Source organism: Triticum aestivum, unplaced genomic scaffold (assembly GCF_018294505.1).
Source record: "Triticum aestivum cultivar Chinese Spring unplaced genomic scaffold, IWGSC CS RefSeq v2.1 scaffold46053, whole genome shotgun sequence".
Classification (NCBI taxonomy): Eukaryota; Viridiplantae; Streptophyta; class Magnoliopsida; order Poales; family Poaceae; genus Triticum; species Triticum aestivum.
The window spans coordinates 1-16,249 of NW_025226157.1; the positions used below are offsets into that span (position 1 = coordinate 1).

General features: G+C 47.0%; 1 protein-coding gene and 2 long non-coding RNA genes across 3 annotated transcripts; all 3 read left to right on the forward strand.

The window, feature by feature from the left end:
- The first annotated feature begins 6,174 nt into the window (after positions 1 to 6,174).
- On the forward strand, positions 6,175 to 6,691 carry LOC123172500 (uncharacterized). Its single transcript, XR_006485607.1, has 2 exons — positions 6,175 to 6,301; positions 6,424 to 6,691. It is a non-coding gene; the product is annotated as an uncharacterized lncRNA (long non-coding RNA).
- Positions 6,692 to 9,830: 3,139 nt separating this feature from the next.
- On the forward strand, positions 9,831 to 10,492 carry LOC123172502 (uncharacterized). The gene is made up of 2 exons (XR_006485608.1): positions 9,831 to 9,978; positions 10,110 to 10,492. It is a non-coding gene; the product is annotated as an uncharacterized lncRNA (long non-coding RNA).
- A 1,386-nt stretch (positions 10,493 to 11,878) lies between these two features.
- LOC123172503 (pollen-specific leucine-rich repeat extensin-like protein 3) lies at positions 11,879 to 12,646 on the forward strand. The gene is made up of 2 exons (XM_044589463.1): positions 11,879 to 12,022; positions 12,123 to 12,646. The coding sequence occupies exons 1-2, from the start codon at positions 11,929 to 11,931 to the stop codon at positions 12,527 to 12,529; spliced, it is 501 nt and encodes a 166-aa protein (XP_044445398.1). The 5' UTR covers positions 11,879 to 11,928; the 3' UTR covers positions 12,530 to 12,646.
- The last annotated feature ends 3,603 nt before the right edge of the window (positions 12,647 to 16,249 follow it).

Sequence of the window (16,249 nt, forward strand, 5' to 3'; positions counted from 1 at the left end):
GCCCCTCATGGGGGTGTGGCCGGCCACATGGGGTATCCCCCCTTGGGGACCCTCTTGTTCCTTGGTTTCACTCCTAGGTCCTTGTGGAAGGACTTCATTCATGTGCATTTTGGGTTTTTTGTGAAACTACCCTACCCCCTTGGGATTTCCTATAAATAGAGGTGGAGGGGCAGCCCTCCACACTCATCCCTTGCTCTCATACACATGCCATGCATTATCTGGCTTCTTCTCTCCCTCCCACGAAAAGAGTTTCGTAGAGCCGTAAGGCTGTCTAGGTTCCGGCAGGAACTAGTTCTGGACGGCGAAGCCCTGCCGGATAGATGACACCGTATGTGTGCAACTCTGTAGAGAGATCGTAGTTTCGGTCTTAGTTCGTGAGTGCCTCCCGAAGGGCTGTCCGTGTGACCGTCCGAGTTTCGAAGGTCCTCCCGAAGGGCTGTCCGAGTGACCGTTCGAGTTTCGAAGGTCCTCCCGAAGGGCTGTCCGCGACACCGTCCGGGGGGCTGTTCGACCGCCTCCTGGAGGGCTGTCTGAGGAGCAGATGAGGGTATACATCCTCGCGGTTGGGAGGTTGTTAATCCTAGCTGCGGGGATCTGCACCGCCGATCGTCATCGACTCTACTTCCCGCTGCGCTACGAGTCGGTAACGAAAAAGATCAAACCATGTATGCAGTCTCCATAGTGGTCCTGGGCTAGTGCGTAGGTCGGAAAATTTTTGTTTTCTGCTGCGTTCCCCTTCAGTGAAGACTCTCCCTCACTGATTCCTCTTCGACATTTGCGACCATCGGTGATGGTCATTACTCCTCCTTCTCCTAGTGCATAACAAAGGTCTAGCACAAGGAGAAGAAGGAGAAACGACCCCCACGACAACAGTCGGGATGCTTCGTCCTCTAATATATGGTGGCGCCTCGACAGACTTAAAGTCAACCCAAAATATCGTTTAATTATCTTTCTAGAAAATCCAGGCCACTCGATATTTCCTACATATTCTAGCACAAGTCATGCCAAAATTCACGCAAAATTCCGGCATGACCTTTGCTAAAAAACGACATATCGAGCGCCTAAAATTTGCCGGAACGGAAATTAATCAACACTCCGGCAAAACATAGGCCACTCGGAGGTGTAACGTGCAAACATGACCAGCCACTTGGGCAACCACATATCATATTTGAGCAACACAAGATACACATGTTTTTATCTACATCATATCTTATAGGACTCATATTGACATGGAGATTTGGCTGGTCTCACCTCGAGGTCGAAGGGGGTCGGTGACGGGGATGACGGCGGGGATGATGGAGGGGCTCCTAGATTTCTGCAAAAACAAAAACCCTATAAGCTATGAACTAATCAAATGCATACGCCTTGCATAGTAGGGTCCAATTTGAGCATTCAAAATAGGAGTACTTCTACAATTCGAGCATTCAATAAGCAAAACCAAATCGTAAAATAAATAAAAGTATTCAAATTAGCATGCATTCAATAAGCAAAAGTAAATCATCTCCTGCGTCCGTACATCATCGAATATTATCACTAATACATCCCGAATAGTATCATACATATAACATCACTAATACAACCAAAACCCTAGCGAACGCCGGGTATCTGCGAGGGCGATCGACACCCAAAGAGAAGGAACCATCACATGATCATAGCTCCAGTGAGATCCCTGGAGAACCTGCCGGATATTGGAGAACCTGTGCTCCAACACAACCAAGTAGCGACGGGCGTGCGCGTCCTCCTCGTTGACACGGTGACGTACCACCTCCGCGGGGTCCTCAAGCCTATGCACCGTCACTAGCCCACGCGACCGCCACCAAAGAAGGTTCGGGTCAACGACGGGCTGGCTCCTCACCAAGCTGCGCCCCTGGTAGGTAGCGCCTCCCAATACCAGCCCGGCGGAGCCCAGTCCCGGACATGGCCCATCTGGTCAAGCAGGCGTCCTCCGCCGAGTCGACGACGAGGATGCGGGATAGGCATCGTCGACGTCGATGCGGGAATAAATGCTTTAACTAAAAAAATAACAACAAATGTGACATGTTCAACTAGTTCTATTAATTCAATTAGTTTTTACTAAAAATAAACTTACTATAAATAAAAATAAACTTGTTCTTACTAAAAATAAACTAGTTCAACTAGTTATATTAATTTTCTTACTAAAAATACACTTGTTCGATTAATTCAACTAGTTCTTACTAAAAAAACTAGTTCAACTAGTTCTATTAAATTTCTTACTAATTCTATTAAACACTACTGCCCTAGTTCTTACTAACTAATTAGTACCTAGGAACTACTGCCCTAATTACCATCTAATTTGATGAACCCTAACTAATTTGATGCAATCTAAAATTTGAAGAACCCTAGGAACTTTAGATAGGCAGAGGTAGGGGAGGGGGAGGAGGAGGCGTGCTCACCTCGGGTGCCTGCGGCGAGGGAGGGGCAGGCGCCGTCAAGGTTGGGGTCGGGGCTCGGGCGCGCGGTGGAGGATGGCGTCGAGGTCGGGGTCGGGGGCGGCGTCGAGGTCGGGGTCGGGGGCGGCGTCGAGGGTGTGCGGAGAGCGACGGGAGAGCGCGCGGTGGCCGACGGCGATGCAGGGCGACGACGGCAGCAATAGCGGAGGAGTTGGGATTTGGGGGAAGTGGTCGTGGGGAAGAACGAACCGCAGTTAAGTCAAAAATAGCAGTAGCGCATTCCAGAAAGTGCGCTACTGCTAAGTTAGCTATAGCGCGTTTCAGAACATGCGCTACTGCTATTCATTTCTCTTTTTTTCCTTTTACATTTATTTTTCTTTATATTTTATTTTTTTCCTTTCTCCTTTTTCTATTTCTTTTATTTTCATGTACTTTTCTATTTGCTTTCCATTTAATTTTATTTTCGTTAGCAGTAGCGCCTTTCTACGTAAATGCGCTGCTACAAAACTAGTAGCGGTAGCGATGTTTCTATAAGATCGCTACTACTATGTGTAGCCTATCGGCTTAGCAGTGAGAATTTTAGTAGTAGCGCTTTTGTCGTTAGACGCTCTACTGCTAAATATGTATCTGTAGCGTGGTTTTCGCCAATGCGCTAATGCTAGTTAGCACTAGCGTGCTTTTTTAACAAGCGCTACTGCTAAAGTTCTGTGTATAAGGTTTTCCCTAGTAGTGTTCCCCCATTGCTCCATTGTTGCCCAAAGCTCAAAATAAGCCCGATCTTCCTCCCTACCCATCAAAACTTGTTCATTCACTAGGGTTTGGAGGAGAAGGTCCTGATCTACACTTTTACCAAGAGATATTTTGATTCTCTCTAATCCATTGTGGATCTTGTTACTCTTAAGTGTTTGGGCACTAGAGAAAGAGATCACCTTGGAGCCACATTCATTGTGGTGAAGCTTTGTGGTGGTGTTGAGAGCCTCCAATTAAGTTATGTAGAGAGCCCCAACTTTGTTTGTAAAGATTGGGTCGCCGCCTTTAAGGTAATGATAGTGGATGCATGACTTCTTGCATTGTTCGAGGGCGTGAGGAGAATACGATGGCCCTAATGACTTCTTGAGGAGCATTGTGCCTCCACACCGCTCCAACGTAGACATGCCTCTCCTAAAAGGAGGGAACTTCGATAACACATCCTCATCTTTATCGCCTCCACTTGCGGTTACTTCTTACCTTTATGTTGTGCAAGCTTTATCTTGTTTGTATCTAGTGCTTGCTTGTGTGCTTGTTGTTGTGCTTCTCATATAGGTTGTCCACCTAGTTGCATATCTTGACAACCTATTTCTCGTCAAACCTTAATTTTCAAAAGAAGCTAAAAATTGGTAGTCGCCTATTCACCCTCTCCCGTTTAGTTGGTATCAGAGCTTCGTCTATTTATTAAGGGCTTCACCGCCTAGAGAGTATGGTTGATGACAGAGTTAGAGATGGGGAGATCCCCGTAGTCGTGGATTCAACCATGGTCACCTGAGATGTCTTAAAGGAGGCTATGGCCTCACTTAAAACATCAGTGGTGAACGAGCTCAGATCCATGTTAAAGCAATTCCTTGAGGGCATGAATCCTTCTACCACTCCCAAGGTAGTAGTTGAGCGAGCCTACTTCCTTTGAAGCGGATGCCGACTCCGACAAGGAGACCGCTAATAGCACAAAACCTACCTCATCGAAAGGAAAGAATGGGTCGGACACTCATGCCGCGGTTGCCCCTCCTCCGGCCTATGATAGTCCGGTCCTCTCACCTCATATAAACTCTCATGGGTCTCTTCCCAATATTGATTTGACTAACATTTTTGTGGCAGTTTAAGCTGTGTTGGGGATGGCAGTTTCTTCAGAACAGTATGGCTTTGTTTGGGAGGATGACAATTTTGAGCCTTCATCCTAGAAAATAACATGTTGTTCTTTAGAAACAATCATCCCACGCACAACTAAAACTGCCATCAAAACATTCATAAATGTCACCTCCTCCCGGTGATTCGGCAGATAAAAGAGGGTCCCCTAAGAGGTTATTTAGATAGAGTAACTACATCAGTAATTTTATTACAGTGCCATGATTTGCCAGACCAGATTCGGTCTGTATGAAACCGTACTTGCGAGCCAAGCTTGATGAACTAAAGGTAGTCCACGTGTATCAAGCTTATGTATGCAATTTCTCTTTAAAAAAATGAGCAACCTACAACTTAAACATGGTGGCCGACAGAGTGAAACATCAGGCACAAAGCTATGTTGTAAAATAAAATCAGGTGAACTTTCGATCGAAACTAACAAAGCACTAATTCTGATTGGCCGAAATTTGAGTTTTTTTTATCAGAATCGTACATTATAATTCTGACCGGCCTAGATGATTTTTTACGAGGAAAATCTAGAGTTGTCGGTGGAAGGAATAATATCCCACGTTGAAAATGCGCACTCTGGACGACATATATTCACATAGGACTACACTATTCCCACTTGAAATTTTTGACCATTGTGGCAGTAGCATGCAGTCGCCAAGCAGAACAAGAGAACTTGCCTACTACTGTTTTTTTGTGAGCTCCTACTAGCTAGTCTTCTTTTCCCATGGGTACAGTACGTACCACTGTTTCTGTTATTACCCAATAAATGACGCAGAACTGAGAAGGCTCGAGAGCGACCAGAGCATGGAGCGTTCTTCTTCTTCTTCTTCTTCTTCTTCTTCTTCTTCTTCTTCTTCATTGGTACTCACACGCCGAGTGGCAATGGTGGCTCTTATCCTGTGCTGTTTCTTGGCATGCATAGCCGGAGCAGCACAGCCGGAAAAAGGAAAACACGGCAGCTTGATTGGATCTGAGCACGAGTTGCGATGTGTGAAAAAAAACATAAAGTTCCAATACTATGTTATGAATATGCAACATGTATTACTAGAAGGCCAAAGCCATATATATATATATATAATTGTAACATTACTGTCCTGCACTGGCACACTTGTCAACTGTTAGTGTTCTGCGGAGGTGACAACTAGGGATATGTTACTAGAATTTCCTACGCACCTTCTTCGTGTGACACGACAGTATTAGACCGCAGCCAGCATCTTCCTCTTTCGCTCAGAAAACCAGAGCAAGTTAGCTTTTGCGCTGTTGAATCACCAGAAGGCGGTTGTGTTCATACTCAAAGTATATTATTTTGATGATTTGGCTGCACCTCCGATCCAGCAGAGATATCGAAAGTCATAAATTTGAGGCCCTAAAAAAGGGAAAATGGTAAATCCCGAGCGTTTGGATTTTAAGCATGACAATCGAAACGTTTTTTCATGGCAATTTTAGTTCACGCAACTCAAGTTGCCTTAAAAAACGTTCGGGTTGCCATGCTTAAAATCCAAACGTTCGAGATATATCAGGGTCCAAAAAAATAGACTGACGATTTACCGCCGATCGCAGAACGGACCCTAAACGATTGGACAGTTTCGGATCATCTAATGTGTGTGCGTGTGTGATGGTTTACACGGAGATTCTCTAAATTTAATGGCCACGGCACTTGGTAAACAAAATCAGAAGACTTTGACCGGCCGCATGGAGTAGCAAATCAGAAAACATGAACATGCAATGCATGTGCAAAATGGAACACGTAGGGAGTCGACTACCAGCACTGGAGCAATCAAAGCCACACACTACCGTGGGATGACTTTGACCGTTGTACTCCGGCGTGGATGCATGCTTAGAAGAACTTGCCTAGCAACAATGATCTCGTCCTAGGGTGACTATAAAAGTGACGCGGAACAAGAAGGTAGTATAGCTCATGGCGCCTTCTTCTTCTTCTTCCGTCGCTCGCAGCATCGCCATCCTCGCTCTCATATGCTCTGCGTTGGCATGCTCCGCGGCGGCACAAGGTACGCCCCGAGACATGCTACTCATACATGTGTTGCATCTTTAATTCAACGGAATTGATTCTGTGCACACTTTCGAAATGGTGGCTAATGATGATCTTATATACTAATGGTGACATGTGTAGTTGCTCAGGGCGGAAGCCGTGAGCCAGGTCGTCCTCCCTCGCCACACTTCCCGTCGCCGAGGCGGCCGGGGCAGGCACCGCTCACTCCACCGCCGCCGCCATCACCGAAAAAGAGGAGGGCGTTCCCACCTCACCGGAAGACACTACAGGTTGCTGGTGGCTAGCTCTGAATTGAAGATGATGTCGACGTGTTATGTCTTGGTGTATCAATGCGTGCACCTGATGTTATTAATAAGGCCTGGACCTAATATTTTTACTTCTTCTGTTCTTTCTACTACCTTGCCACTTGATGAATAGATCAGAGGTTTCCTCGCAAAAGAACACGTATGTACATTCCACGTCTTAGTTCTACTCCCCCTCGATTCTAAAATAATTGAAGTTATATATGCGTGAGCATTGCTTAGGGACCGCATACATTCACTCGAGTAACCACATCACCAACGCTGGTTCCTAAAATGGATATAGTATTGTCCGACAACAATGATACCGGAGCCGGTCATCCAACGCTCGTCGTAAACGTCCGGCAACTAGACAAACAAATTTAGACAAAATTCATACAAATTTGATGGAATTGATTTATGTTCACATATAATTTAAATAGACCGAACAATATTTGGTCCGTTGAAATAATAAAACATGGAAAAAAGAAGCTACTCGATTGTAGCGGATGGTGACCTTATACATGTGGCTGGGCTAGCCGGCGTCACCATGCTTGTTTTCATCGTCTTCGTTGGACTGGTCTCTCAAAGGGTGCGGGGGTGCGGCGGCCCTGCTCGACCGCCATCTAGAACTTGCAGAGGAACCGCTTCGCTTCCTCCCGCGTCATGCATAGGGCCATAGTGGCCAACTCGCACCCTGGCTCGGGAGTCCCCTGCCGCCGCCGCCGCCGGTGGCATCGGTCTCACAGACGGGTCCACGGCAAGCAATACTCTGGCGCCGGAGGGGTGCTATAGGGCCCAAGAAAGCAACTGTAGCGGATTGTGGGAAGAGACAACAAGGCAGATAGCTCCTAGGCCTGATGGGATGCACTGTATTCATTTTGTTCAATACACACAATAAAAAGACAATCGCCCACTACTTCAAACGTTGACTACGGTACACAAGTGGGCTTGTAAGCGCAAATCGCAACGCCATCCGACGTCTCTGCGGTACCCGGTAGAAACCCGTTCTGCTAGAATTGCATTTCCGATGAACGAGATTAATCTATTTCTCAGCTAGCTGAGCTTTAGCAAAATCGAAATAATTTGGGTGAGAAAATTCGACTGGAGAAACATGTATGGTAATTAAGCCGATAATGTTTGTGCCGACGAGATGCATGATTGGAATTGCCGATAATGTTGACTTCGCTGGTCCATACAAGACAGAAGAGGACCATATTTTCCCTCATTACCTGTTGCTGTCACGAGTCAGGACTGCTGACCCAATGGCAGACTTTCACCCTTACGCGTCTACCCGAATCTCCAAGAGCAATAATATACTATAGCAAGCAATACTCACTGTACGAGTAAGAGTGCGCGTAGGTGGTACCCTGCCGTAGTGCCACCGTTCCCTATATATAAAACAAGGCGTGCATGCACAAAAAGAGAAGAATCATGGCGCGTTCTACTCCTCCTTCCTTGGTACGAAGTGCTGCGATCCTTGCTCTCGTATGTAGCTCCCTGTCATGCCTGGCGGCTGCCCGAGGTAATTAGTAAATCACATCTGGATCACAGGCAGCAGCGATGCATCTTCTTTATATATGTCAGGGATGCTGATTCACTGTTCACGCATGCATGAATGCAGTTGCTCTTGACGGAGGCCGAGAACCAGGGACTCCTCCGTCGCCCGTGCACGGGCCAGCAGTGGACACTCCAGGTCCTGGATTCCCAGTTCCTAGGATTCCTCGGCCATGTCCTTCAACCCCTATTCATGCGCCGCCGCCACCGTCACCGCCACCCGTTTATGGGAACCCGGTGACTCCAACTCCTTCAGTGCCCATTCCACCGCCGCCCATTCTGGTGCCTGGGAACCCGCTGGTGACTCCAATTCCTTCAGTCTCTACTCCTTACTGCCCCCCGTGCGGGTGCCGGTGAGCACGCCATGTTATTCAATCCCTATTCCATGTGTCGCCAGTGTTAGAGATGTCGGCGCTGACACCACACCGCAAGACACTGCAGCATGTTGTTAAGAACATCCGTTAATTACGTGTGAAACACTGTCGCTCTATATTTATTGTGTGTTATCTGTTACGTATGATCAATGATGGTGCTAGTTAATTGTGGTACTAATAAAAATATGGCATCGCCTCATTGTAATCTTATAAATTCTGGTGTGCTTCAATTTTTTGTGAAATATATGTGGCATCCCAGTGAGTACAGTCCAAAAGTGTTTCACATATTTGTATGTTTTATTGTTTCTAAAATGTAAACCGATAACACCCTTACATTTGGTTTTCGTTACTTTTAGTTGTTTTTTACATCTATTTATTTATGTGTTTGTTTTAACAAGATTAGTGCGGCATCCCTAGCGGCCCGGCTCGCACCACGTGAGAGATGTTGCGGATGCTCGTAGCAACAGTTGCGGTGTGGCTACTTGCAATACCTGGTGGCCAGACTACAACAGTGTGCTTGCAGCATACGTCGGCGGTGGTGACTGACGCGTGCTTGCAGCTGTGGTCTTGGGGGTTATTTTTTTTGGGAGCATCTGTGCTCTTTGGTTGATGACAAAAGAGAGGCGAGGGGATAGAGATGCGACCTAGAAGACACGGGGGCATATGGCAGACAACCAAGACAGTTAACGCTTACGTATAATTAGACACCCAATTTTAATCGTTTGGCTCTGTCCTCCCCAAAGGTGAATCGGTCCATTTCAAAAAAAAAAAGTTGAATCGGTCGGCTACTCGACTGTTCATCTCAGTACCATAGAGGCCTCCCCCTACTTCCCCTCTCTTCACTGTGGTCCGATTGTCTCCATGAGGCAAATCCCCTGCGTGGATCCGGCCACGACGGGGTTCTGCCGCACCGGAACCGCTTGTGCGGCGGCCGTGCGGCGTGGCGCTCTTCCGTGTGTGTCGTTGGTGCTCCGAGATGGGGACAGGGGGAGGGGCGGTGCGACAGTGCTCGCAGCCGGGTGGTGGCGCGCCCGTGCTCCGGCCATCAGTGGTCAGCGTGTTGCGTGTCGCCTCCTTCCGTGGTATCGTGGACTCAGAACGCACAGGTTGAGCCAGTCTCCGACAGTTACTATCGTGAGAAAGAAATTTTTGTCCAAAGTGATGACCGAGGGTCGATGACTTTGACCATGGGAGTCGTCGTAGCTCTCCATCAAGAGGAATCTTCCGCGCAGGAGCCAAGCTAGCAGTGAACTTACAACCTTCTCCGAGCATGTATATATAAACTACTGAGGTTATGCCCCTAAGGGCAGGCAAACCGGCCGCTTGCACGGGTCTGTGGCGCACCTTATACACTGTTGAGCAAAGGACGATGGAACGCTCTTCATCTCCTGCCATGGCACGTTCCTTGGCAATCCTCGTTATCATATTCATATGCTGCTCCCTGCCATGCTCAACAGCCACACAAGGTTAGTACTAGTACTAGTTAATCAGGTTAATGCATGTTTCGTGCACCAGCTCTTATATTCTAGGCCCGGGTTCATCCAAGCTTTAGCACTTGTATAGTGCGTATATAAATTTATGCTGTGCATATATGCAGTTCATCTGGATGGAAGCCGTCCGAGTGTTGGTCCTCCGTCGCCGCAGGGTGCGAACCCGCATGGCTGCGTTGGTAGATGCCATAACGGGCGCCCAGACACCACATCTCCGGCAACCGCAGCCCTTACACCGCACCGCAAGACCCTGCAGCAGGCTATTCTAAATTGATGTGTGTATATATGACACATGCAAGTGTTCCGTGAGAGTTTTGGAAAGTTTATCATTGACTATTACGTACACCTATTGTCAAGGGTGTGTGAGCCACTGATATCTTACAAGTCCCACTGGCCGGAAATAATTAGGAAGATGGTGTATGACAATAAATAAATATCAGGATGGTTGTACTGCTTTTATATATACTTAATTGTGAACCCTAATTAGTCAGTGTGTTGCATGAATAAACTGTCTATTTAGTGCGCCAAAATCCATATAGTAGGAAGCCATATAGTAGGAACCGGGACCAATGGTTGTGGGCCAGGAGCGAGGCCCATTAGTCCCAGTTCGTGCCTCGAACCGGGACAAATGGTTCCATACGAACCGGGACCAATGCCCACGAGGCCCCAGCCGGCCCCTGGGCTCACGAACCGGGACTAATGGGCTTGCCATGCCCGAACGAAAGCCCTGTTTTCTACTAGTGATAGGTTAGAGTTAGTTTGGGTTAGTTTGGACTCAACTAACACAAAAATATCCAAACAGGAGGATTAGTTTGGGTTAGATGCATCTAACCCATTCAAAAAATCTAACGCACCCAAGAGGTGCTTATTTGGGTTAGTTCTTCTCGGGACCACTAAAAAACACATTTTTCTCTCGCTCTACCCGCAGCAGATCCCTCCCCGCTTCCTCGAAGCTTCTCGTCCTCTCCCTCCCTCCCTCTCACACCTCCCGTGAAGGCGCCTCGCCGTATCCACGCTCCATCTGGCATCCAAACACTTCTTTGGCTAGAGTTAGTTCAGAGTTAGAATCTAACTCTAACCTCCAACTAAGTTAGAGTATCGAAACAGGGCCCATGCTTGTTTTCATCGTCGTCGTTGGACTGTCCTCTCGAAGGGTGCGGGAGCATGGTGGCCCTGCTCGGCCACCTTCTAGAACTTGTAGAGGAACCGCTTGGCTTCCTCCCGCTTCGTGCATAGGGCCATAGTGGCCAACTCCCACCCTGGCTGGGGAGTCCCCTTCTGCCGCCGTCGTTGGTGGCATCGGTCTCACGGACGGGTCCATGGCAAGCAATACTCTGGCGGGGAGGGGTGCTACAAGGCCCAAGAAAGCAATGGTAGCGGATTGTGGGAAGAGACAACAAGGCAGATAGCTCCTAGGCCTGATGGGATCCACTGTATTCATTTTGTTCAATACACACAATAAAAAAAAATCGCCCACTACTTCAAACTTTGACTACAGTACACAGCTAGGCTTGTAAGCGAAATCGCAACGCCATCCGATGTCTCTGTGGTACCCGGTAGGAACCCAGTCTGCTAGAATTACATTTCCGGTGAATGAGATCGATCTATTTCTCAGCTAGTTGAGTTTTAGCAAAACCGAAATAATTTCGGAGAGAAAAGTCGACCGCAGAAACATGTATGGTAATTAAGCCGATAATTTGTTGTGCCGACGAGATGCATGGTTTTGGTTGGGATAGCCGATAATGTTGACTTCTCTGGTCCATACAAGACAAAAGAGGACCATATTTTCCCTCATTACCTGTTGCTGTCACGAGTCAAGACTGCTGACTCAATGGCAGACTTTGACCCTCACGCGTCTAGAGTGCACGTCGGTGCTCGTAGTGCTACCGTTCCCTATAAAACAAGTCATGCACAAAGAGAAGGGTCATGGAGCGTTCTACTTCTCCTTTTTCCATGGTACGCAGTGTTGCGATCCTTGCTCTCATATGCTGTTCCTTGTCATGCCCGGCAGCGGCCCGAGGTAATCACATGCTCTTCTTCTACAGCCATGTTTTCTTTGTTGTGTCGTGTGCATGCAGTATTTATGTTAGGGATGCTGATTGAAATGTTCATGGATGCAGTTGCTCTTGACGGTGGCCGAGAACAAGGGATACCTCCGCCGCCGGTGGCCGGGAACCCGGTGGAAGTTCCAAGTCCTGGATTCCTTCCTCCGCCACCGCCGCCTGGGAGCCCTGTGAACACGCCGTGTCCTTCAACCCCTAATCATGCGACGCCATTGCGACCCGCGTACGGGAACCCGGTGGCTCCAAGTCCTTCAGTGCCTATTCCGCCGCCGCCCATTCTCGTGGGCAGGAACCAGCTGGCGACTCCAATTCCTTCAGTCCCTAGTCCTCCGCTGCCGCCAGTGCAGGTGCCGGTGAGCACACCGTGTTATTCAATACCTATTCACGTGCCGCCAGTGCCGGAGATGTCGGCACCGACACCACACCGCAAGACACTGCAACATGTTGTTAAGAACATCCGTTAATTACACATGAAACATTGTCGCTCCTATAGTTATTGTGTGTTATCTGTTATGTATGATCAATGATGGTGCTAGTTAATCAAGGTAATAAATATGACATTGCGTCGTTATAATCTTAAATTCTGGTGTGATCCACATTTTTGTTAAATACTGTATATGGCATGCCAGTAAGTCCGGTCCAAAAGTGTTTCACATACTTTCTAACTTTTATTGTTTCTAGAATGTAAACCGATAACACCCTTACATTTGGTTTTCATTAGTTTTAGTTGTTTTTTACATCTATTTATTTATGTGTTTGTTTTAACAAGATTAACGCGGCAATGCGTGGGGTATTATATAGTTATCATGGGAGCCTCTGATATATTCGTAAATCATGTCAACCTCCGAAACATTATCATTTGCAATGTCCGTGTGGCCTTGCATTTATGATGATTGGAATTAACACGCAAAAATACTTGGTTTGAGAGAGACAAGTGTTGACGTTGACTGGCATGCCCCACGTCCAACTTAACGGTCAAACAAAACATAGTTGATATTTGGAGCCACGCCAACGCTTAAATGCGGGCCAGACCTATCATAAACCGGTCAAAATCAACCAATTGTGTCATTATTATTTTTTGAATTAGGCGCAATACTGATAGATTTTTGCGACAAATTAAGTGGTCGTTTGTTTAAACCCTAACCATAGTTTTGGTGAAAAGTGCTGGCTTCCAGTCACTGCACAGTTGCCGCCATCGCATCACCTGCCATCACATCGGCAAGCAATGCAGCATCACAACACTAGTCGCCCCACCCGTAGCACTCCTCGGCGCTCCGTCGCAGCATCACCTGATAGCTTCACAACTTCATCGCCTGTGTAGAGCGCGGGTTCCCTTCGACCAAATTGCAGAAACAAACCATGGCCTTGAAGGAAATATGCCCTAGAGGCAATAATAAAGTATTATTTATTTCCTTATATCATGATAAATGTTTATTATTCATGCTAGAATTGTATTAACCGGAAACATAATACATGTGTGAATACATAGACAAACAGAGTGTCACTAGTATGCCTCTACTTAACTAGCTCGTTAATCAAAGATGGTTATGTTTCCTAGCCATAGACATGAGTTTCATTTGATTAACGAGATCACCTCATTAGGAGAATGACGTGATTGACTTGACCCATTACGTTAGCTTAGCACCCGATCGTTTAGTATGTTGCTATTGCTTTCTTCATGACTTATACATGTTCCTATGACTATGAGATTATGCAACTCCCGTTTACCGGAGGAACACTTTGTGTGCTACCAAACGTCACAACGTAAATGGGTGATTATAAAGGTGCTCTACAGGTGTCTCCAAAGTTACTTGTTGGGTTGGCGTATTTCGAGATTAGGATTTGTCACTCCGATTGTCGGCGAGGTATCTCTGGGCCCACTCGGTAATACACATCACTATAAGCCTTGCAAGCATTGTGACTAATGAGTTAGTTGCGGGACGATGTATTACGGAACGAGTAAAGAGACTTGCCAGTAACGAGATTGAACTAGGTATCGAGATACCGACGATCGAATCTCGGGCAAGTAACATACCGATGACAAAGGGAACAACGTATGTTATTATGCGGTCTGACCGATAAAGATCTTCTAGAATATGTGGGAGCCAATATGGGCATCCAGGTCCCGCTATTGGTTATTGACCGGAGAGGTGTCTCGGTCATGTCTACATAGTTCTCGAACCCAAAGGGTCCGCACGCTTAAAGTTACGATGACAGTTTTATTATGAGTTTATGTATGTTGATGTACCGAAGGAGTTCGGAGTCCCGGATGAGATCGGGGACATGACGAGGAGTCTCGAAATGGCCGAGACGTAAAGATCGATATATTGGACGACTATAGTCGGACTTCGGAAAGGTTCCGAGTGATTCGGGTATTTTTCGGAGTACCGGAGAGTTACGGGAATACGTATTGGGCCTTATTGGGCCATACGGGAAAGAAGGAAAAGGGCCTCAAGGGTGGCCGCACCCCTCCCCTTGGTCTGGTCCAAATTGGACTAGGGAAGGGGGGCGCCCCCTTCCTTCCTTCTCTTTTTCCCTTCCTCTTTTCCTATTCCATATGGGAGGTGGAATCCTACTAGGACTAGGGAGTCCTAGTAGGACTCCACACTTGGTGCGCCCCCTCCTAGGGCCGGCCTCCTCCTCCCTTGCTCCTTTATATACGGGGGCAGGGGGCACCCCATGGACACACTTGATATACGATATTTTAGCCGTGTGCGGTGCCCCCCTCCACCATATTACACCTCGATAATACCGTTGCGGAGCTTAGGCGAAGCCCTGCGTCGGTGGAACATCATCATCGTCACCACGCTGTCGTGCTGACGAAACTCTCCCTCAACACTCGGCTGGATCGGAGTTCGAGGGACGTCATCGAGCTGAACGTGTGTAGAACTTGGAGGTGCCGTACGTTCGGTACTTGATCGGTCGGATCGTGAAGACGTACGACTACATCAACCGCGTTGTGATAACGCTTCCGCTGTCGGTCTACGAGGGTACGTGGACAACACTCTCCCCTCTCGTTGCTATGCATCACCATGATCTTGCGTGTGCGTAGGAAATTTTTTGAAATTACTACGTTCCCCAACAGTGGCATCCGAGCCTGGTTTTATGCGTTGATGCTATGCACGAGTAGAACACAAGTGAGTTGTGGGCGATATAAGTCATACTGCTTACCAGCATGTCATACTTTGGTTCAGCGGTATTGTGAGATGAAGCGGCCCGGACCGACATTACGCGTACGCTTATGCGAGACTGGTTTCACCGTTCGGAGCACTCGTTGCTTAAAGGTGACTGGCGGGTGTCTGTCTCTCTCACTTTAGTTAACCGAGTGTGGCTACGTCCGGTCCTTGCGAAGGTTAAAACAGCACCAACTTGACAAACTATCGTTGTGGTTTTGATGCGTAGGTAAGAACGGTTCTTGCTAAGCCCGTAGCAGCCACGTAAAACATGCAACAACAAAGTAGAGGACGTCTAACTTGTTTTTGCAGGGCATGTTGTGATGTGATATGGTCAAGACATGATGTGATATAATGTCTTGTATGAGATGATCATGTTTTGTAACCGAGTTATCGGCAACTGGCAGGAGCCATATGGTTGTCGCTTTATTGTATGAGATGCAATCGCCATGTAATAGTTTTACTTTATCACTAAGCGGTAGCGATAGTCGTGAAAGCAATAAGTTGGCGAGACGACAACGATACTACGATGGAGATCAAGGTGTCGTGCCGGTGACGATGGTGATCATGACGGTGCTTCGGAGATGGAGATCACGAGCACGGTGCTTCGGGGATGGAGATCACAAGCACAAGATGATGATGGCCATATCATATCACTTATATTGATTGCATGTGATGTTAATCCTTTATGCATCTGTAACACCCTGAGAATCATGCTACAGTAGCCCCCTGTGATTAAGCTAATCATGTTGCTAAACAGGGCTAGATCACATTTGAACCACACCCTTGTCAAACTCCTAGTTCAAACTTCAAATATAATTAAAGTGGAAAATAAAAGTTTTCAAAAATTCAAACAAAAATGTTCAGTGGGTTCTAAATAATACACTGGTAATTATGGTGGAGAAAACACATTTTTATAAAATGTCTAAATACTTTTAAATGAAATAAAACAGAAAAGGAAATAAACAAATAAGAGAAAACAGAAAACAAAACAGAAAAAGAAAGCAAAGG

What these genes read in the sequence shown, in the direction of transcription:
- LOC123172503 (XM_044589463.1), top strand. Translation starts at nt 11,929, where the DNA reads ATGGAGCGTTCTACTTCTCCTTTTTCCATGGTACGCAGTGTTGCGATC. An exon ending in ATGCCCGGCAGCGGCCCGAG is followed by an intron (nt 12,023 to 12,122) that starts GTAATCACATGC and finishes TCATGGATGCAG; the next exon opens with TTGCTCTTGACGGTGGCCGA.